This window comes from Kwoniella dejecticola, chromosome 11 (assembly GCF_000512565.2).
Source record: "Kwoniella dejecticola CBS 10117 chromosome 11, complete sequence".
Classification (NCBI taxonomy): domain Eukaryota; kingdom Fungi; phylum Basidiomycota; class Tremellomycetes; order Tremellales; family Cryptococcaceae; genus Kwoniella; species Kwoniella dejecticola.
Genome location: NC_089311.1, coordinates 1,347,520 through 1,367,122, shown reverse-complemented (window position 1 = coordinate 1,367,122; position 19,603 = coordinate 1,347,520). Strand labels below are relative to the sequence as shown.

General features: G+C 48.3%; 9 protein-coding genes across 9 annotated transcripts; 4 read left to right on the top strand and 5 right to left on the bottom strand.

Annotated features, from left to right (window-relative positions):
- Positions 1–239: 239 nt before the first annotated feature.
- I303_108637 (uncharacterized protein) lies at positions 240–1,849 on the bottom strand (the record flags this gene model as incomplete). Its single annotated transcript, XM_018410312.2, has 5 exons — positions 240–336; positions 500–731; positions 814–1,158; positions 1,325–1,628; positions 1,712–1,849. The coding sequence occupies 5 exons, from the start codon at positions 1,847–1,849 to the stop codon at positions 240–242; spliced, it is 1,116 nt and encodes a 371-aa protein (XP_018260121.2).
- Positions 1,850–2,534: 685 nt separating this feature from the next.
- On the top strand, positions 2,535–7,133 carry I303_108636 (GTP-binding protein LepA; the record flags this gene model as incomplete). The annotated part of the gene is made up of 18 exons (XM_065969881.1): positions 2,535–2,563; positions 2,622–2,685; positions 2,747–2,981; positions 3,039–3,324; positions 3,403–3,573; positions 3,632–3,666; positions 3,723–3,799; positions 3,867–3,932; positions 3,991–4,012; positions 4,073–4,154; positions 4,214–4,281; positions 4,337–4,438; positions 4,499–4,525; positions 4,592–4,806; positions 4,855–4,954; positions 5,016–5,135; positions 5,194–5,300; positions 5,439–7,133. The coding sequence occupies 18 exons, from the start codon at positions 2,535–2,537 to the stop codon at positions 7,131–7,133; spliced, it is 3,501 nt and encodes a 1,166-aa protein (XP_065825953.1).
- A 211-nt stretch (positions 7,134–7,344) lies between these two features.
- On the bottom strand, positions 7,345–9,334 carry I303_108635 (uncharacterized protein; the record flags this gene model as incomplete). The annotated part of the gene is made up of 7 exons (XM_018410314.2): positions 7,345–7,417; positions 7,588–7,992; positions 8,108–8,212; positions 8,318–8,861; positions 8,970–9,115; positions 9,188–9,246; positions 9,314–9,334. The coding sequence occupies 7 exons, from the start codon at positions 9,332–9,334 to the stop codon at positions 7,345–7,347; spliced, it is 1,353 nt and encodes a 450-aa protein (XP_018260123.2).
- A 376-nt stretch (positions 9,335–9,710) lies between these two features.
- Positions 9,711–11,017, top strand: I303_108634 (uncharacterized protein; the record flags this gene model as incomplete). Its single annotated transcript, XM_018410315.1, has 2 exons — positions 9,711–9,958; positions 10,081–11,017. 2 exons carry the CDS (start codon positions 9,711–9,713, stop codon positions 11,015–11,017), a joined length of 1,185 nt encoding a protein of 394 aa, XP_018260124.1.
- A 152-nt stretch (positions 11,018–11,169) lies between these two features.
- On the bottom strand, positions 11,170–12,315 carry I303_108633 (uncharacterized protein; the record flags this gene model as incomplete). The annotated part of the gene is made up of 3 exons (XM_018410316.1): positions 11,170–11,290; positions 11,389–12,076; positions 12,204–12,315. The coding sequence occupies 3 exons, from the start codon at positions 12,313–12,315 to the stop codon at positions 11,170–11,172; spliced, it is 921 nt and encodes a 306-aa protein (XP_018260125.1).
- A 363-nt stretch (positions 12,316–12,678) lies between these two features.
- Positions 12,679–13,615, top strand: I303_108632 (uncharacterized protein; the record flags this gene model as incomplete). Its single annotated transcript, XM_018410317.1, has 3 exons — positions 12,679–12,776; positions 12,885–13,038; positions 13,163–13,615. 3 exons carry the CDS (start codon positions 12,679–12,681, stop codon positions 13,613–13,615), a joined length of 705 nt encoding a protein of 234 aa, XP_018260126.1.
- A 91-nt stretch (positions 13,616–13,706) lies between these two features.
- I303_108631 (uncharacterized protein) lies at positions 13,707–16,832 on the bottom strand (the record flags this gene model as incomplete). The annotated part of the gene is made up of 6 exons (XM_018410318.1): positions 13,707–14,045; positions 14,163–15,393; positions 15,481–15,607; positions 15,677–15,872; positions 15,975–16,327; positions 16,424–16,832. The coding sequence occupies 6 exons, from the start codon at positions 16,830–16,832 to the stop codon at positions 13,707–13,709; spliced, it is 2,655 nt and encodes an 884-aa protein (XP_018260127.1).
- Positions 16,833–17,311: 479 nt separating this feature from the next.
- On the top strand, positions 17,312–18,225 carry I303_108630 (uncharacterized protein; the record flags this gene model as incomplete). The annotated part of the gene is made up of 6 exons (XM_018410319.1): positions 17,312–17,331; positions 17,400–17,499; positions 17,588–17,645; positions 17,794–17,827; positions 17,969–18,044; positions 18,154–18,225. 6 exons carry the CDS (start codon positions 17,312–17,314, stop codon positions 18,223–18,225), a joined length of 360 nt encoding a protein of 119 aa, XP_018260128.1.
- Positions 18,226–18,715: 490 nt separating this feature from the next.
- I303_108629 (uncharacterized protein) lies at positions 18,716–19,343 on the bottom strand (the record flags this gene model as incomplete). The annotated part of the gene is made up of 2 exons (XM_018410320.1): positions 18,716–18,922; positions 19,041–19,343. 2 exons carry the CDS (start codon positions 19,341–19,343, stop codon positions 18,716–18,718), a joined length of 510 nt encoding a protein of 169 aa, XP_018260129.1.
- Positions 19,344–19,603: the final 260 nt, after the last annotated feature.

Here is a 19,603-nt window from a genome sequence, read left to right as displayed (position 1 = left end):
CCTTTGACCCTTATCCTTTCGTGATGAGGTCTTCCTACTCTATGGAACAACAGCCCTTCACATTATAGGCAATCCTAGTCCGTCGGCCCCTGAGCCTCCCAAAAGCTGCAAAATACCCTCTACGATGTTCAGTGTTTGTGTATCATGAAAGATATATGCATGGTATTTACCCGATGTGTCTCTTACATTGACTACAGTGTATTCGCTATTCAGCAAATCGCATATGGAGGACGACTGATTTACGGAAGGACAATGTATTTTTGTAATTTCTCCGGGATGTGCGAGTCGAGGCCTTTCGATTCGAGCCATACCCTTGAGAAAAGTCGTGCTTGGTATCTGCGTGATCAGCACAAACAGAAGGAGTCAGCTTTGTCCCCCATTCCGCCTTTCAATAATTCTCGGTGTTACAAGTTGCAACTCATTCACAACGGTAAGTGGGATCAAGTAAGTGGGATCCGGTGTACGGAGCCAGGTAAATAAAATCGAAAAGCAGACTCACCGATAAGCGCCATCACACAGAACAGTAACCACCGTACTTCCCTTGCCTTTCTTCTTAGCCAGCTCAGCAGCCGCCCACACGTTCAAGGCACTAGAAGCACCGACGTAAAGCCCTTCTTCATGCAATAATCGATACACCATATTTATCGATGCTGAATCAGGGACATGGATGGCTCCTGACAGTAATTCGAGGTCGGGTTTCAAGTTGGAAGTGACCCGTCCCTGTCCGATACCTACACACAACATTCACATGGGTCACATCAGCCTCATGAAACCTTGATCGGTTAAAGATTCAAGGGAGAAAACAGAACATACCCTCAGTGATTGATCCATTTCCAACTCGCTCGATCTTGCCATTTTCCACGAGGTTGTAAAGCACACTTCCGGGAGGATCCGCTAACCAAGCTTCCACCTTCCCGTTTGATTTCTCCGTCAGATACCTAGCTACACCAGCCAAAGTTCCTCCTGTTCCGGTGGCGCAGATGAAAGCGTCTAATTTGCCTCCGTTGGTCTGTTCCCAGATTTCAGGTCCGGTAGTGAGGATATGGGCATTTCGGTTGGCGGTGTTATCGAATTGATTGGTCCATACGGCGTTGTCTAAGGAATCGGCATATCTTTTGGCTTGGTGGTTGTAGTTTTGGGGGTTGTCGAATGCGACGGCTAATTCAATCCTAATATCAGCATTTCAATTCCTTTCCTTCCGTTGTGATCCCTTGGAAGGAGATCGAGGTGCGGAAGGCGGAAGTCTAAACATAGGTTGCGTATGCTTTGGCTCATCATTGAGTCAAGTGGCTTTGCTGCCAAGGCAACGAGATTCGCTACTCACCAGGAACAGGTCGGACATCCGCACCCAACATCCTAAGCAAGTCGATCTTCTCTTGACTCTGGGTATCAGGCATGTAGATAACGCATTGATATCCTTTCGATCGACAGACGTGCGCTAATCCGATACCGGTGTTTCCGGCAGTACCTTCCACGACAGTTCCTCCGGGTCTGATCAATCCTTTCTCCTCGGCATCTTTCACGAGGTAGAGAGCAGCTCGGTCCTTGATCGATCCTCCCGGGGACATGAATTCAGCTTTAGCAAGGATGTTGGAGCCAAGCTCTTCTGAAAGTCGGTTCAATCGGATCTGTCATCGCGCGCTCATCCATCAGTCTTGAGTCCGCTGTGAGAGAGCATCATCAATCAAGGAGCTGAGGAGGTCGGACTGACCAGAGGTGTGTTCCCTACAGCACCCACGAAACCCTCGACTTCTCGTCCATAGCCGGTGACTGACGTAGCGTATTTTCGAGCGAGCGGTCGAGCGACCGAGGTAGCTCGGAGCATACGGGCGGATAAGGCAGCTACCATTTTGGCACGTCCAATGGATCGCACTGTGATCTAAGGAGGGAAAGAAGATGCTGAAGACAAGATCTGAATATACACAGGATCATCAATAATCTCGTTCTGTCAAGTGAGGTTGAGTGATGTGGGTTCGGCAATAACAGCCATGCATATGGTACATGGTCATGATGACTTTTTAGTCGATCACGTCAGTCAGGAACAACCGTCCATTATCTGGAATTACTGTTGACAGTCACGTGACCCTCTGGATCATGGGCGGAGATACATCGATATCCGCCATGTTGTCCTTCGAACGAGATTTCCGAGATGAAAGCATTGCAGGATGTAGGGATGTAGGGGTAATATGTGGATATGAAGCATGACAGACTAGGATCAATCACAGACTCAGAATTACTCAGCAAAGACACAACACTTCAAGTACAGGTATCGTAGCTACTCCGAGATGAGCTTCGTTCCCCGCGCACGCCGACTATGTGCCGCTTGTCTCCGGCGCATACAGCAATCGAGTTCATCGAAGTCGAATCCGCTACGAGCATCGACTAGCACGCCGTCTCGTTATACATATGTACAGCGTGGCCGGGCTGAGCCTGGGCGCGTATCGAGTACATGTCTTGATGGCCGCTTCTTATCTACGAGCTCTATACCGCTTGCTCGAGCGACCGATATCACATCAAAGAAAAGAATAGTGATGATGGGCGAATTTCCTCCGGAACGAATACGGTCAGTCAATCTTCACTCAACCTCCTAACTTCAGTTTTCCCGCTGACAAACGTATTAGGAACCTGTCGATAATCGCTCATATAGATCATGGGAAATCGACATTGGCCGATCGCTTGTTACAAGTGAGCCAATCTATACCTAAGGGCGCTTGCGCTCGTTCAATATCAAGCTGATAGGTACTAGATGACCGGGACAGTACCCTCATCTTCCAATCCCCAATTTCTAGACAAGCTGAAAGTCGAAAGGGAACGAGGTATAACCGTGAAAGCGCAGACCGTATCGATCATACATACACATACAGACGGTCAGAAATACTTGATCAACCTGATTGATACACCTGGACATGTGGATTTTAGCTACGAAGTCTCGCGTAGTCTTGGAGCGTGTGAAGGAGGTCTGTTACTCGTTGATTGTTCTCGTACGTTCACTCTCCCCCTGAAGTTACACTCCAAGCTGATCGAGGTGATCAATGAAGAGGGCATACAAGCCCAAACATTATCCGTTTTCCATCATGCTTTGGAAGCGGATCTGAAGCTTTTACCTGTTATCAACAAGGTAGACCTACCCCATGCTTCTCCCGAAGAGACCTCTGAGGAGATCGAGACAAGTTTGGGTCTGCCGATCAAAGATCATATGCGTATAAGTGCAAAGAGTGGTTTAGGTGTACAGCAGGTCTTGGATAATATTGTTGATGGTTTACCTCCACCAAAACCCTGGGCTGAAGAGGACGGGAGACTCAGGGGCCTGATATTTGACACTTTGTGAGCTTATCTCCAAGCACAATCAACCGTCGAGGGGACTACGGGGAATCAGTGAGCTGAATGACCTTACTCAAATAGCTATGATCAATTTCGAGGGGTGGTTTCATTGGTCCGAATCTTCTCGGGTACGCTGAAAAAGGGAGACAAAGTGCGGTTCTTACAAGCCGGGAAGAAGTATGAAATACTGGAAGTGGGGATAAATAACCCAGAAGAAGTGGTAGTGGACGAGCTTAGAGATGGTCAAGTAGGGTTCGTCAAGTTTTTTCCAAAAATCCGAGCGACTTAGCTGATATGAGCTTCGGTTTAGGTACATCGTGTGTAACATGAAAAACTCCGAAGAAGGTCAGCGGTCTGATCCTCACAGCTGGAGAACAGGAGAGCTGACAGACGTTCGCTAGCTTTCATCGGAGACACGATCTGCTGGGCAGAAAAACCTGTGGAGCCATTACCGGGATTCAAGCCTATGAAGGCGATGGTACGTGACAAGCATTCCAACGACAAACATCTGCATGACAGGCCGTAGCTCATGCGTGTAATTCTAGGTCTATGCCGGTGTCTTCCCAATGGACAGCTCAGACTTTCCCAAGCTGGAAGAATCAATTGAACGGGTAAGCCGGTATAAGTTGCGTCTTGCACAGAATTGAGCTGATCTTTACGCACGATCAGTTGACCCTAAATGACCGCAGCGGTGAGCAGATGTTCTCAACGTCCAATGATTGATGTGATCGGCATAGCTGACATCAAGCAGTGTCCATACAGCGAGAGTCGTCCGCGGCACTTAGTCAGGGATTCCGACTTGGATTCCTTGGTACTTTGCACATGGATGTGTTGTAAGCTGTTTTCTGCCTTTTGCGACCCTCGGTGAGAAGCGCTCACGGACAACGGACAGTAAGCAGCGTTTGGAGGACGAGTACTCCTCGGAAGTCATTGTGACTGCGCCGACAGTACCATACAAAGGTGAATCTACCAATCCCCCATGTTGGAGTGTTTCGCTCATTTTCGGTTGATCAAGTGGTCTACCTGAACGGGAGTGAAGAATACGTCTCGAACCCCATCGATTTTCCAGAAGTGACTGATTCAAAGTTGAGGGTAAGGCATATCGAAGAACCTATGAGTGAGCCAGCTTCTCATTCGAATCTGGTCAGTCTTTGCAGAGCTGACGAAGTCATCTCAGTCAATGCAACTATCTTTGTGCCCAATGGTGAGCTGCTATCCGGTTCCTCACCTCACATTCGCTCCAAATGCTGAAGGGGATACTGTCCGGCAGAATACATTGGGGAAATGATGGATCTCTGTTCGCGATATCGAGGCGTCCAACAAGAATATCGAATACTTGAAAACTCCGATCGTGCCATTCTTAGATATTCTTTACCGTTGGCAGAAATCGTTACAGACTTCTTCTCTGAGCTGAAGAGTTCCAGCTCGGGTTTCGCAAGCTTCGATTATGAAGAGGCGGGGTATCAACAGTCCAATCTCGTGAAAGTAAGTGCCTTGCAAACCTCTCTGTGCGATTTCGCTGACGGAACACAGTTGAATATTCTGATCAACGGTAAACCCGTCGACGCACTGGCCATGATAGTGCATAAATTCGCAGCGCAGACTGTCGGTAAAGCATGGGTCAAAAAGCTCAGTAAGTCAGCTACATGATGAGCGGTTACCATCGATGCAATGCAAGCTGACGGCGAGTACAGAGGAAGTTGTGCCTCGTCAGCAATTCGAACTGTCCCTGCAAGCTGCTGTCGGCGCCAAGGTCATCGCGAGAGAAAACGTTTCTGCGTTCAGGAAAGATGTAACTGCTGGTTTATATGGAGGTAAGCTCACCCGAATCGAAAACCACAGGCATTTTCTGGGCTCATGCTGGCGGTCTAGGACATTATGATCGAAAATTGAAACACCTCAATAAGCAAAAAGAAGGCAAAAAGCGGCTTAAGAAATTGGCAGGGAACATCGAAATACCTCAGACCGCATTCTTTCAAGTCCTCTCATCAAGACCCCGATCCATCCATACTTCAGCCCGGGCAATCCCTTCAAATCTGACGGCAACTCCAATACTACCCATAACACCTCCATTTACAAGGTCATTGACGACAACAAATTTATCATGACAATCACAGGCCCATTCCGACCCCATTACCAACCACCTTCCCGAATCTCAGCCTTCTTCCCCTTCGGTCCCTCCTAGACCCACTACCATCCCGCCCGCCATAGGCAGATCTACCGTGCCACCGCCTGTCCGATCCTCGCAGCTTTCTTCGATTGGACGGATGACAACTGACCCGCCGCCAGCCGACTTGACCTCTTCCGAATTACACGAAGCATTCCAGGATCTTCAAACCTCTTCCCCAGATTCTCACGTTTTCACCCCAGGCGAGATACACGAAATCATACGCACCTTACAGACACTCCACCGGCGCGAAGGGGGCGATAAGCGATTGTTTGTCGAGCGACTGAATCCTTTGATACAAGAATTGAAAGAGATCGTGGGTGACGACTCAAAAGCTATTCAAGGGTTGGAATTATCGTTACTCAGCTCGGCATCAAGAAGAGAACGTAAAGTGAAGACCAACGATATTCTCACAGCCGAAAACCAATTTCGAAGGCTGTTTCCCGCTATTCCGACAAATGTGAAGGGAACGAAGAGGTACAAGGCTGGAATCAACCATTTAATCTACTTGTGCGCTTTAGCAGGACATCAAGGCAGATTCCAAGACTGGTGGGACAAACTAGAACGCACGAACCTCCAGCCGGACAGTTATACCTACTTGTGCAAATGTATTCTTGCTGAAAAGCTCGGCCGAGTAGAAGACGTCCCAAGTATACTCAACCAATCATTCACAGTCGCGAATTTCACCCGGGAAGATATAGGTGTACTGGTCAATTTCGGTATACACTCCCTGGCTCGGAATGGACATCTCGACGAAGCTTTGAGAGCTTATGCAGATATAGTAGGGTTGGATCAAGAAGACAGAACATCGCTATTGGATTCATCAACTGCTTCGACCTTCTCAAACAATGTCACGAGTACGGTTCACTTAACGATTCCACCTTCAGCCAAGATAAACGACATCAAACCCTCCAAACACCTTTTCGGACCTCTTCTATCTGTCTTATGCCAAAACGGAAATCTGATAGGCTCGTTGATCATTTTCAAGGGGATCTTCGAGAATGGTTTCGCGCCAGGTATCAAGGATTACATGAACCTCTTTAAAGGGTTCTCGATTTATGGGGAGATACCGGTATCGGCTACGAAGCTAGGATTAGGAGAAGTAGGCAGGGTATTCGGGATTGGTTTCGGGAAGAGTCAATCCATAAGTCGCATGAATCCTGGGTTTGGATCGGGACCTGTCTCCGGGTTCGAAGGAAGAGAAGATGATCAGGATGATTTTCTGGATATATGGCAAAGAGGTTCAAGTTTCGAATCGTCTCTTCCAGCACAACGTCTACCGGAATTCAGTGAGTTGGGAAGTCAGGCGGAAGAATGGAATTTAGCCACCCTTCAAGAGATATATCTATCTTTCTTATCTATTCAACCACCTAACATCCTCCAAGAGGTCCGGAACGGTAAAGGCAAAAGCAGCAACAGTGGTAGTAGGGGTCTGAATAAAAAGTCGTTCTGGATCATCCTTCGAGCGTTCGCGCGGACTTCTGGAGGAGACATTGATGTGGTCCGTAAAGTGTGGGAAGAACTTGAAGGGAAATTCGGAGAAGGAAACCCGGAGGGTTGGACGGGATGGAGATTGGATAATAGGTTGATATGGGCCAAAAAAACTTTATTCGGAGGGGGAGAGGGAGAAGGGGAAGGAGAGTAAATCACGTTGAATGGGCAAGAACCCATAAGCAATTTGTGCACCGTCCGAGCTGTACAGCACAAAGCACAGTTTGACTTCAAAATATATATACCACGCATCGAATTGATACCTTTTCGCATTGTCTCGTCATTTCTCGATCGATCAAATGGATAGTAATGCATAGCGACACATAGCAAATCAGTATGTATCCGATACACACATGCTCGCAGAATTACAATTCGACATCTTCTTCGTCGTAGGCTTCTTTGATGAGTCGATAGATATACGAAGGAGAGTGGTCGCCCCTGTGTCGTCATTGAGTGTGATTAGCGATATTCTTAGCTTGGAAACGGTCATTTCTCCCCGATGTCGACTTCGCCGGATACGTGAGGCAAGGCAAGATATCTCAATGTGATCGAGGAAGAAATCGAGAACCAAAACGAGAAGGAGAAGTAGAGCAGCAGAATACACTTACTCGTTAGTCACGAACAATTGCACTAATTCAGGTCTGATATAATCGAAATATGGATCGACCACCTCCGTCCCCTCTTTCCCACCCCCTCCGCCATTCCCATCGAGGCCAATCACATGTCCGGGCGACTGGAAATCGACGGCCGCGTAATCATGGTACAGATTCCAGGCTGGCGCAAATTTGAATTGACCGGTAGTGATTACTACCGGCTTACTATGTGTTTTCGCGGCTAGAGCACATGCCAAGGAGCCTGATAAGGCGAATAAACCACCGTTGGCAAGCACTGAATGAGCACCAAGTATGACTTTGGTTATTCTTGGAAGGATCGCGTGGATTGATGAGTCGGGAATGAGGATGGTGGGTATGCCGCCGGATGAAAGGGATTGTGCGAGGGAGTGACCAAGATACCTACTCGAACAGCATATCGGACTCAGCGATGACCGAAGGAGAAGTGATGGATCGTTTGTGTTTTTGCTTTGAAGAATGAAAGAAAAGCGATATTCAGAAACGGATTCAGACTCACGAGGGGGCGGATTCAGCTACAACAACGGTGAATTTTCGGTCTTTGTATGCTTGCTTCAGAAATGCTTCGACGGTTTTGGAGTGGCCCATAGTCAAAATGATCTCGCTAAACAGATCGCAAGGATGAATCAGCTTCCGTCATATAGCCTGCCAAAGACTTCAAAAATCCTCCTGGCCTTGGCTGAATCCGGAATTCACCCGACTGACTCACGAAGAATGTATATGTTCCCTTGCACCTTTCGCTACATCCTCATGCGTCGTCTCCAGTTCTCCCACTACCTCATCTATCGCCTGGATCAACACAGGCTTAAGCTTCGCCGAATGCTTCATGAACTCGTCGCTTTCTATACGGTTCAGCGCAGCCATCCCGCCCGCTGTACCAGGGGTCTCCGGGGTCCTCGTGAACAGGTTATTCGTCGATTGAGAGAGTTGCAGATCGACTAGACTACCCGAACGTTCGAGCTGCGCGCGAGAATGTCGCATGGCTACGAAGTTCGACAAGCTCGTCTGGCGCTGCAGCGCACCACTGGGAAAGAATTCGAACGGGGCGTTGACGTTGTAGTTTCCGTTCGACGAGGTGGAAGAGAGATTCAAGTAATGGTTTGAAGGTGCGGATAGACCGGGGGTCGTAGGTCCAAGAAAGGGGGTTTCGGGGGCAGAAGGTGGAGCGGAGATGAGTTGAGCGGCGGCGGCTGCACGGTATTCTTCCCTTATCAACCGCAGGATTCGCCTTATGATATTCGTCGCTGCCAATTCTGTGGTGGCATCGTGATCATTTTCTCAGCTCGGGCCACTTCTTCGCAGGCTTTGAGGGAGAATACTTGAGGTGGAGGCGAGGAGAGAAAATGGGGACCGGATCTCACCTTTGGGATTTGCATCGATAAGTTTCCTGCCCACAGACTTGATCAGAGTCAAGAGTTCATCAATGGTGGAATATCGAGCACTTCGAACGATATTTTGGACCAAGGCGGCAGTTGCGAGCGCAACGTTGAGTGATCCGACGATTTGCCTGGAAGCGTCACACATTGTCAGCACTGGACTGAAGGCATGAGTCTCTTGAATCGATTATCGAGGGAATCACCTTCGCCGTAAAGAGGTACATAATGCCTCGGTCAATCGTGCATTGGGATCATTCGATTTCTGCAACATGACCAGATATAAGGTTAGCTCGATTCACTAGGTGATTTGTTCTCTGTCCAGAGCTCACTAAGCTTGCTGCGGCCACCATGATCGGACATATACTCTGTGTCTGGCTGACTTCCAGTGGCGGGTTTGTTATACAGTCGACGATAAGGAAGATTTGGATTTCACGTCAATGTCGAACCTTTCGTGCTTTTGGCAGTCATTATCAAAAGGACGTTCATTGTTCACTAACTCTGACTCGAGCAAATCACGTGACCTGTGTGCGACTGGAGTTTACCCGGTCAATAATAATGTTTGAAAGTCAGTCTAACTGCAAAGTTTCCTTGCTTTACTCTAAAGTAACCTAAAATATAAAACAACCTAGCACAGTAGAAGAATCGGCTCAGAAGACATTGCATCACATAGCAGAGCTCTACTTTGAGCGGAATCGAACAAGAAAGGACAGCTTTAAATCGACCAGGATGTCGAAACAATCCAGCTCGGCGACTCGGATCGTCCAATCCCTTCTCTCGCAAAATCCGCATCTATCGACTCAACAGCTATATCAAAATGCGACCGAACACCTTCGTCCGGTCCTTCAGCCTGCTCATGTGATAGACAAACAAGGCAGGATACGGATGAAGAGGGTCAGTAATATGCGTGAGGGCAGAAGACCTTGGGTTCCAATGCCTACTGCTCCGTATCCTCAACATCCATTCAAGTCGATGAAGTGAGTCCAGGCATTGCTTTGTCTCTTCATGCTCTTCAGGATGTCACATGCCAGCGGTATGATATATAAAGAAACGAAAGATAAGCTTATATAATGTGGTCTGGCCCATGACTAATCTGCAGTTTTCTGAAACGGACTATACTCGCTTCCTTGGAATCACAAGGCCTGATTCACAAAGCGCGCGTCAGACGGCCGATCGAGACGGACGAAGAGCGCAAAGAAGCTATAGCCACGGCAATGCGATTAACAAGAAAAGACGAGCGTACGGCCATGCGATTGAAGGATCCTGTCCCGCCGCCGAGGGTGCCGAAGACTACTGTCACGGAGTACGCGTGGAAAATGGGTAATGCCCCGCCGCGCTTCGACCAAAGTCAAGAAGAAGAAGAGTACGCAAGTTCGGCCTTAACAGATGCCGATAGAGATCAACATCCACGGCGTGAGACCGAGAATGCCGAAGAGGCTATGGCGAAGACGGATATGGCGGAATTTGACGAGTTCGAAAAGGACGATGAAGAGGAGGCTAGGGATTTAGCTAGGCGGATGCAGCTTGCCTGGGAAAGCAATAGGGGTCAGCCATTACCAAAAGCGATCAGCTCAGAACGAGACGGTCCATTGTCAGTAGCAGAATTAGAATCGATGTCGACGTCTGAAGGAGGTGAAGAGGAATGGTCTTTCGAGATGGACGAGGGAACCAAGAGGCGATGGGAGGCGGCAGTAAGATTGGAAGAGAAATTCCAACAATCGCAAATTGTTGAGCAGCAGCAGATCGAAGAGCGCCAACAAGCTCGAAGGGCAGCGTTCAAGTTGGAGAGAATGCAGAAGAAGAAGGAAAGGCAAGAAGATGAGTTGTACGGCCGGACCGATGCGATCCGAGCTGAGAAGAAGAGGATCGAGGCGCTCGAAGCGATCGAGAATTACGCGAAGCAAACGGGAGAAGATGTCAGTGCGTGGTATGAGGAATTGGGTGTCAAAGAGGGCGAGACTTTGCCGGTGAATGAAGATAAGAGGAGAAAGAAAGTTGGGGGCCAAGGTGGATTTGGACTCAGAAGAGACATCTGAGTGGATTTTGCTTGTTTTGGCTAATAAATGATTATTGAGATAATAATCCTGTTGTACCTCATACCTCACACCTCACATTGAAACCAACGCAAAATATCATTACATACAATAACGACTTTGATGACCTAATGACAGATGACAAAGTATATTATTTATGCACCATTCGTACCCTTCGTCTTGGTGTTAGGCAGTCCTTTACTTTTCGCCTCCCTGCGCTTTTTCAGCATCTCCATCCGAGCTTTAAGAGAAGCCACTCTCGAATCTGCGTCTTCCCTAAAACATGCGCATTCCAAGATCAGCGTTCGCCCTCTCAGCCTTCACGTTCAGATACAAATACAGAAACCGGCATGCGATCATGAAGCGAAACTTACTGAGCTCGTTCCTCCTCTTCTAACCGCGCTACGATCTCCTCCCTCTCTTCTCTTTCCAGCCTCTCCTTTTTCTCCTGCTCGCTCTCCTCGGGCTCTTCTTCCTCCGCAGCAGGCGCCGACTCGTCCGGGGGCGCTATACGTACCGGAGCAGCCTCATAAGACGTCTGAGAGGGTATCACCTCTTTGTACGTCTTCCTCTTCCCGTTGGCCGTCGCCGTTGTCGTTGATGCTACTCCTTGCTTTGAGGTTGTAGCGGTGGGCACTGGTGCATCGTCGTTTAAGGAAGATAAGAAATCGTCTAATTCGGTATCTCCCGTAGGTTCAGCTCGTGTGGACGGACCAGCACTAGCCTGTCCTTGATTATCAGGTGAACGAGAACGAGAGCGGGAAGGGGATGTTGATTTCGGTCTTTTGCCAGAAGAGAAGAATCCAGCAGGTAAACTCGGTCCATCTTCGTCTTGATCCTCTTCATCATCTCGAGGTTCAACTTGAGTTTTCGGTGGAAGGACTTTAGCTCGTTTGGAGGATTCGCCAATATTACTAGAACTTCCAGTATCATTATCTGCTAGCGGTCTTTTGCTGGATTTCGTTTGTGCAGCTACAGCAACAGCTTTTTGTTGTTGGGCTTTCTCCCGGGCAACGGATTGTCGGTGTTGCTTAGTGAGCAGATGTGCGTCCCATTGTTTGACTATTCAGCAATATTGAGGAAAGGTCGATAAGCTCTTCATTTTCACTCTCAATCCAGCTCTTCCGAAGTGCTGACCGAAGGTCCTTCTCTGAGGGTGACAGGTGCGTGCAAAAGAGTGTTAACTCACCGGGTATAGCGCATATCGAGCATCTCAATACTCCAGAAGCATTATAAGCCGCGTACACATGCGTGATTCGAGCTTCGGCTTTCTTTGCTCGTAGCAGTGATTTTGCGTCCATTTCAATGCTTTCTATTGCTTGTTCTGGTCTTGCTGTGTCGTATCAAAGTATTGCGTAAATCAGAGCGAGGTCTCGGATAACATAGGATAGATAGGACAAGGTGGGTTGAAGATGTTGTTCTTTCTTCGCCGAGTTGTTGCATGACAATTTGATCCCGTCCTCCACCCTCTTCGTCCACTTGAGCTACATATTATTCTGACATTGATCTCCTTCTTTGTACTTTGCAGCTCGTGCAACTGCTCAGCATTAGACCTCAAGCATACTCGAATCCGTGCGCCATCAGAATACAGGGCATGCGAGGGAGTCATGATGAGGCGAATACTAGCAATTTGCATATCGGTGCTAGCCCTCGCTCGTCTAGGCATGGCCGACACCGAAATCATCAATTTCCAGCTGCCTCTACTTTCTAGCAGGACTGTACGCGGTGATCTATCATCCAGTCCGACTAGCCATCTCATCCAGTGAGTCAGTTCTCTCCTGTCATTCGTCCCGTTACAGTACTCTGTATACAACACCCTCTTTCCGCTGGAGTGAGCTGACCAATTGACTATACACTCTTATGAGAATAGTCTACACCCCTCTCAACCGATCATAACCAACCTCAATACCTCTTCGCCCTCTCAAGACTTCGCATTAGCCCTGCTATACAATTCGCATACCGATCTCAAGCACAACTACGACGGATACACCACATGGACAATCCGAGTATCCTGGCCTGGCTCAGTGCGTTCACTCATCACTTCCCTTCATTTGTGTCCCCCGGTCATCCTCCCAGAAAGGTGGTCAAGATCAGTCTCATTGCTATTGATATTATTACTGACATTGATGCTCAATGTTGATCATGTAGTCACCTACCAAAATCAAAATCACCCATCCTGATCAAGAAGGCCACTTCACAATCTCCGCTCAACCTCTCTCACCTCGGATGGACCATTCGTTCTTCTTTCGCGCAGTATCTCAACATATACCTTCCTCTTGTCTCCCTTTCTCCCTGACCGACGGCGTCGACCAAGTCAATAATAGGCGGTCTAAACTCACTGCACATCTTACCGAGGAATTCAATACCCCCATTCAAGTGATATTCGAGCCTTCGATCTTGGGACTTATACCTCGAACTACTCTTCCTACGATCGGATTGATCATAATATCCATCACCGTCGTTTCGTTCATTGCACCGTACATAATAACTTTTATCGAGTGTACCCTCAATGGCCTTCCTAGGTCCGCCAAAAGACCCATTGCTAGCTATCTCACCAACGCGAGGACAGAGACAAAGACAAAGATAAAGAAAAATCTGTAGATCGTCACATGGAGCGCGCAGGGAAGCCTTGCAATACATGACATGTTGTTGTATCAAACCCATCTTATGTAACAGTATGTAACACAAATGACTATAAGACCACTGCCGCTTCGACTCCTTCTAATTCTTCCACTTCTTCAGCTGTCAAGATCATTTCATCATCTTTTGCTTGCCCATACTCCTGAGTGTAGGTCTGGGGTTCAGATTGAGGTGGAGGTTGGACAATGTAACTCAACGGCGCCATCGACGTTGACATTGGTATTGGTGGTGGTGATGATGGCTGCGATTGATGCTGCGACACCGACAAATTGTCCCTCGACTTGACATTGTCATTGACCGATTCGGACTTCGCGTTGTGATCAGGCTTCCTAGATGCCTGCTTCCTACTAGCTAGGATAGGCCAGAAATCCTCTTGGTCGCTTATCGTGAACTGTCAATCGGACAATCCCAGTCAGCCTCGTTTATCGAAGATCGATCATTATTTAGATCGCACGCTCGGAACGTGTTGATCGGCTGTGAAAGCTCGCAATAAGAGTTAGGCACTCACTTCAGATTGCCATTCGAGTCTTCCGGGCAGAGCCACTCCAAAGGGATGTGCTTGCGGGTCTTCTATATCGTGACTTTGATCATCTGGCCCAGGGATGAGATGCGATTTTTGTCGAGAGCCAGAGTCGAATGCCGTGACACCGTTGTCACCTCTGCGCGGCTGGGAATTATGGGCGATGGAGGATGGTAATTGCATATCCCAAGATTCTCGTCTAGAGGCAGCCTCGAGCAAACATGGTAGACCTGATCCTGATCCTGATTTTGATCTCATGACGGCTTGTGGTCCATTTTCGCCCGTACCTCTTGTTTTCGCGACTGACGTGGATATACCGTTAGTCGTCAGACCTGCTTTGGTACTGGTTCCGGCCCTTCTGGATTCGTCGTTTGACGCATTGCTCAGGCTTGCGCCCTTATTGGCAGTCGATGTGATACTGGTCGGCAAAGCAGGCTGGGTGGTGGCAGTCGGCAATCTAGGTGCGATGTTGACCGGCTTGACCATATTTGTCTGTGCTGGTGCAATCGCCGCGAATGTATCGGTCTTGGTCTTGGCATTCGGCCGAGAGAAAAACGCTTTTATGCTTTGTTGTGTATGACTGATGAATTTCGACTTCGTTGGGATCGCCGTGAGACCCGCCCGTTTCTTTACTGGATCAAGTACGATCTCCTGAGCGCTGCGGGGAGGTACTGGTCGATTCGGGATCTCAGGTGGTAGTATACGACGAGATTTAGAAGGAGTAGGCTTGATGATCTCTTGACTAGAGTCAGGGCCCTCTTCAATCTCAGCTTGCATATGCACGTCCCCATCCCTATTCGTATCCTTGCTGATTCCAGGTCGATCATCTTGCCCACTGCTCGAAGCCATCATCACGTGTGATGTGCGTTTTGGCCGTGAGGCTGAAGCAGAGGCCGAAGGTGTATCTAAACCTGGTGGAGGGGTTTCCGGTGCACTGAATCCGAGTCCAAGGATCCTGTTCGATGTCCTAGTGCTTCGTACCGATTTTGACGGAGATTCGCCTTCAGACTCCATTTTCGGCTGAGACGCAACATCAGCAGTAGCAGCGCTTGATCGTCTCTTGCGTTTATTAGCTGATGATGTCGATGGATCTCGGAGGGCCGCTACTCGGGCTGGCAAGATTGCAGGTGGAGGGGTCAGCGAGGGCGAGAGAGATGCTCTTGACGGGGTTGATAAGCGAGAGTCCGGTTGACTGGGATTCGAGCTCGTCGCTTTAGGTCTGAGAGGTCATCGGGCAGGGGGAAAAAATAATCAGCAGATAGGCTTCGGCATCATAGCTGATATTTTTACGAGAGGTTTCGCTCACTTCCTTTGCTCTGGCGGTAAAAGCTCATCGAATCGCCTCATGACTTCTTCGCCCTCCTTTATCAACTGACGCTTCAGCCAGTCTTCCCCCTTCTCTTGTATCTTGGCTTTGCCTTTTTGCCATATATCTATCGTTGCAGGGACCGTGCTCAAAGGTGCAGACGCGGCAACTGAATATGATGAGGCAGGCGTCGGACAGACACGTTGGAGAATAGTAGATACGATGACTGTCCAGTTCAATTTGGGTATATTCTTCAGAAGGTCTAAGCGAGACTTCATCTTGTATCTTTCGAATTGCAATTTCTCCTTTTCTCGTATCTTTTGTCGTTTCTCAAAGACCTCGTATTTACGATGAAGATTGGCATAAAACGCATCGGAAGTATCTTCTTCTGCCTATCACCGAAAAGAACACAACAAATCACAGATTAGCATGTCGAAAAAGCCTCTGCACTGACCTGAGCACATACTTCAATAATGTAAGAGATCATGACTCACTTCGTCGCCTAGGCCTATCCCTATACCACCTCTTCTCAATCGCTTAATAGGACTCGTCAGGCCTTTCGCACCTGAGGATAGCTCTTCCCTCGCTTCCTCCTGATCATCTTCTCCAGGCTTGATCATCACCCAGTCCGGGACTTCTATCTTCTGCGTTTGCGTTGGCATATCCTTTTGAGCTCCCGGACTGAAACGCGCATCCCCGATTGATTTCTTACGAGTCGGCGTGTGTGTGATGTTCATCTGCAAGTGAGGAGTCGTCCGCGCGGATGACGGGGGAGGGTCGATGTAAGAGAGTGGAATTGAAGTAAGATAGACCGGTAGATCGTCTGGAGGGGTTGATGAGGGTTCGCCTATCTCAATAATACAGTCTACTCAGCTTCGATCCCCTTGCCTTGTTTCTCCTTCCTGCGCTTGAAAACGGGCATGACGAGATGGGAATGACTCACCCCACCTCTCAAGCCAGTCGATAATCATCTCTTCAATCTCCCTCATCCCCTCTCCGCCGCCCGCTGAGCGCCTAATTCGAGCGGGCAATACCCTTCTTTCAGGCTGCTTTGATTCCGGAGTAAGAGTAGCTGCATCTTTCGGTACTTCCTTTTCTTTACCTTTACCTTTGCCTGTGCCTTTAAAGTCGTTCGGGGTGGTGGCTATATGAGGGATGCTGGACGACCCAGCCTGTCGCCTTGCTTCCTTATGAGCGTCAAGGGCCGCGGGTACATTCTGCTGGGCAGTTCGAGTCTTCCTTGGGGGGTCAATGGTTGCTGTCGAACTCGAAGCGATCGCGTTGGGAGTCGAGGTTGAGGTTGAAGTGGAAGAGCGACGAGGTTGGATACGCTGTACATTGGGACTGGACATCGTCTACGCCATTGGGTACCCGATACAGATGTGAGGTTCAGAGTTTCAGATCAATGTAAGAAGAAGAAAGGAACGGGTCGACCCGAAGAAATCGCTGAGTAATGTTAAAGAAAGACAAGGAGAGGAAAGGAAAGTCACGTCCTGCGAGATTGCGTGAATAGAAAAGGAAGCGGGTACATATACTTGACTGGCTCTTGATCTCATGCGCTAGATATCAGAGGGGAGGTTGCCCATGACGATAATGAGGAGTAGAAATAGGATGCTTGGTTCTATTGTAACTTACTTGGATCGCGCGAAGAAAATGAGTAATCAACTTACCCGAAATCAAAACAAACCCATTCCCATTCTCAATTTCAGCTCAGCGCATCTCAACTGACGAATCTCCTAGTGCCAAGAGTAATAGCTGCTCATCATACAAGACAGCCTAGCACCATCCTATCAGAACCGACGAGACGAGAAATACGTACACTGAGAGCAACATGCCTTTATTAGCTAATCCGTGCGTGACTATGACTACCCTGCGAAATGGCAAAACCAGTTACCGAAGCTAAAACTGCTATCTACCAGCTTCCCACATATTATGAACTCGCTCAATGGACCGACTGCTCCGCCCGTATCGTACCTCGTCTTCTACTCGGACGTGGTCAACGGCCAGATGTGGTGTCCTGTGAGCCCCAAACGATTTTCAAAATCTGGCGCACTACCATGAGCTAGGCGATATGAATACTGATTCATGGTCTATCGCTGTCGCTTAGGATTGCCGAGACGTCGAGCAAGTGGTCAAAGATACGTTCGATGGACAAGATAAGCCCAGTGAGTGATTTACACCTCTCAGGCTGCTTCGGATCTTGTGCTGTGTGATTTATCTGTCTCTGTCTCTGTCTCTGTCTCTGCCTCTGCCTCTGTCTATTGCTTGAGCAGCGAGCTGATCTAGGGTGATTGAACGATTGATCCGGCGTAGAGGCTATCATATATTGGGTAGGACCTATCGCAGAGTACGTCCCAACTCATATCAACCCACTCTCCAGTCAATCGTGCGATCGTCCGATCATGCGATTGAGCAGAACAACTATGAATTGATACCTCATACGAATTGCTGGCCCCAACTAACGAGCACACATTTCGTATGTCTACAGATGGAGGACCCCCAAGAACAAAGCTCGAGTAGATTGGAACGTCCAGAGTATACCGACCATCCTGAGGATAGAGAATGTAAGTTACCTCACCTAGTTATGCTGCAGAGCGTTCTTCTCCCGTGGCCCTTCAACTGTGCTATCAGCTGATCCAGATGAGGTTGATTATATCGTTCTTGGACTGGTAGGGCAAAGAAACCGCTCGATTGGTCGAAGACGAGATACTAGACAAGAAACGACTTGAAGCTTTCCTCAAGTAGACCAATCCTGACACTGTCCCATCAAAGCAATTCGGAGCACTTGATACCGCTAAAGTCTGTCCATCGTTCGATATGATTATTGATTTACGATTTGATTAAAGGATACATCCTTAAAGAATACACCCATACAGCAACGTCCTCCAGAGATCGAGCTGGTATTTCATCATAAACTGTGTTACAAGCATCTATATGTCAAGCGAAGTATATACAAATATGGTATGATACGGTCTGATCTAGAGGACCGAAATGGTCTTTGGTTTCTTATTAATACAATTTCTTACTTCTCTCTCGATTCCCCGAATCGATCTGCATCAATCAACTCAGTAATCTTCCTCCTCCTCTCCTCCTGCTAGAGCAGAACAATTATCTGCAATCTCTGCTTGCGAATGATCGGCTAGCAACTCTGGATACCGATCAAGCTTTCCTTGGGTTAACAGATGTTACCGATGAATATTACGACAAGATGGTACTACATGGTCTAGGTGAATTACTAGGCGAGTTCTCCGGGGTAGTATCTCTTGAGCTGCAAGTCGAGAACGAGGGTACAGAGGACGATCGACGTAGATGTCGGCTTGTGGTAACATCCGAAGGGCAGAAGGACGAGCGATTTTGTGTGAGATTTGTGTTTTGTTTGTAGTTGTAATTGTCCTGACGGTAAGGATGATCTGTCGTTATTCGAGGTCTGGGTCTGCTTGGTCTTTGGACCGACGCAGTCTGTTTAGACGGAGTATGTAAGCAAGAAGTCATAATATAGATGCGCATCCGAGTCAACGGCCAGCTGTAGCAGTGAAATGAAGCGAAGTAGTGTGACTAACCTGTGTATCCAAATCCATATCCAGTCCCAGACCTAAACCCAAGCCCAGTCCACGAGCTTTCTGACTTTTCTGCTCTTGATGACGATCACCGACAGCAATCTTGTTTGAATAACGATGCAGTGCTGTAGTATCCGTATCCAATTCGGAATCCGTATTGTTATCCTTACTGGCCCTCCTCTTGTTCTGCTCCGCCTTCAGATAAGCAACGTATCGCGCATCTTCTTCTGCATCAGGCCCAGGTTCGGTGGAAGGTAAAGCTGCTAAAGTGATAGCGAAGACCAGCGAGGCGAGAATGATTGGCATGTTGTGTCCGTGGATCCGGTGTTGGGCGTTCGGTTGGTCTAGGCGGTTGATTAAGTATCGTGCGTATTTATCGCACCGAAAAGTTCATCAAAACGCTTGAAATCCAATCGAGTATGTCGAGCTTGAGATTTTATATTCCCGTCTAAGTGAGCTTGTGCGATGTACTGTACGGCGTTACGGCCGGGCCAAGGTAAGGTAAGGTGAGGTAAGAGGATGAAACCAATCTGCTGGCGAGGTACAGATTGATGATGCGTTGACCT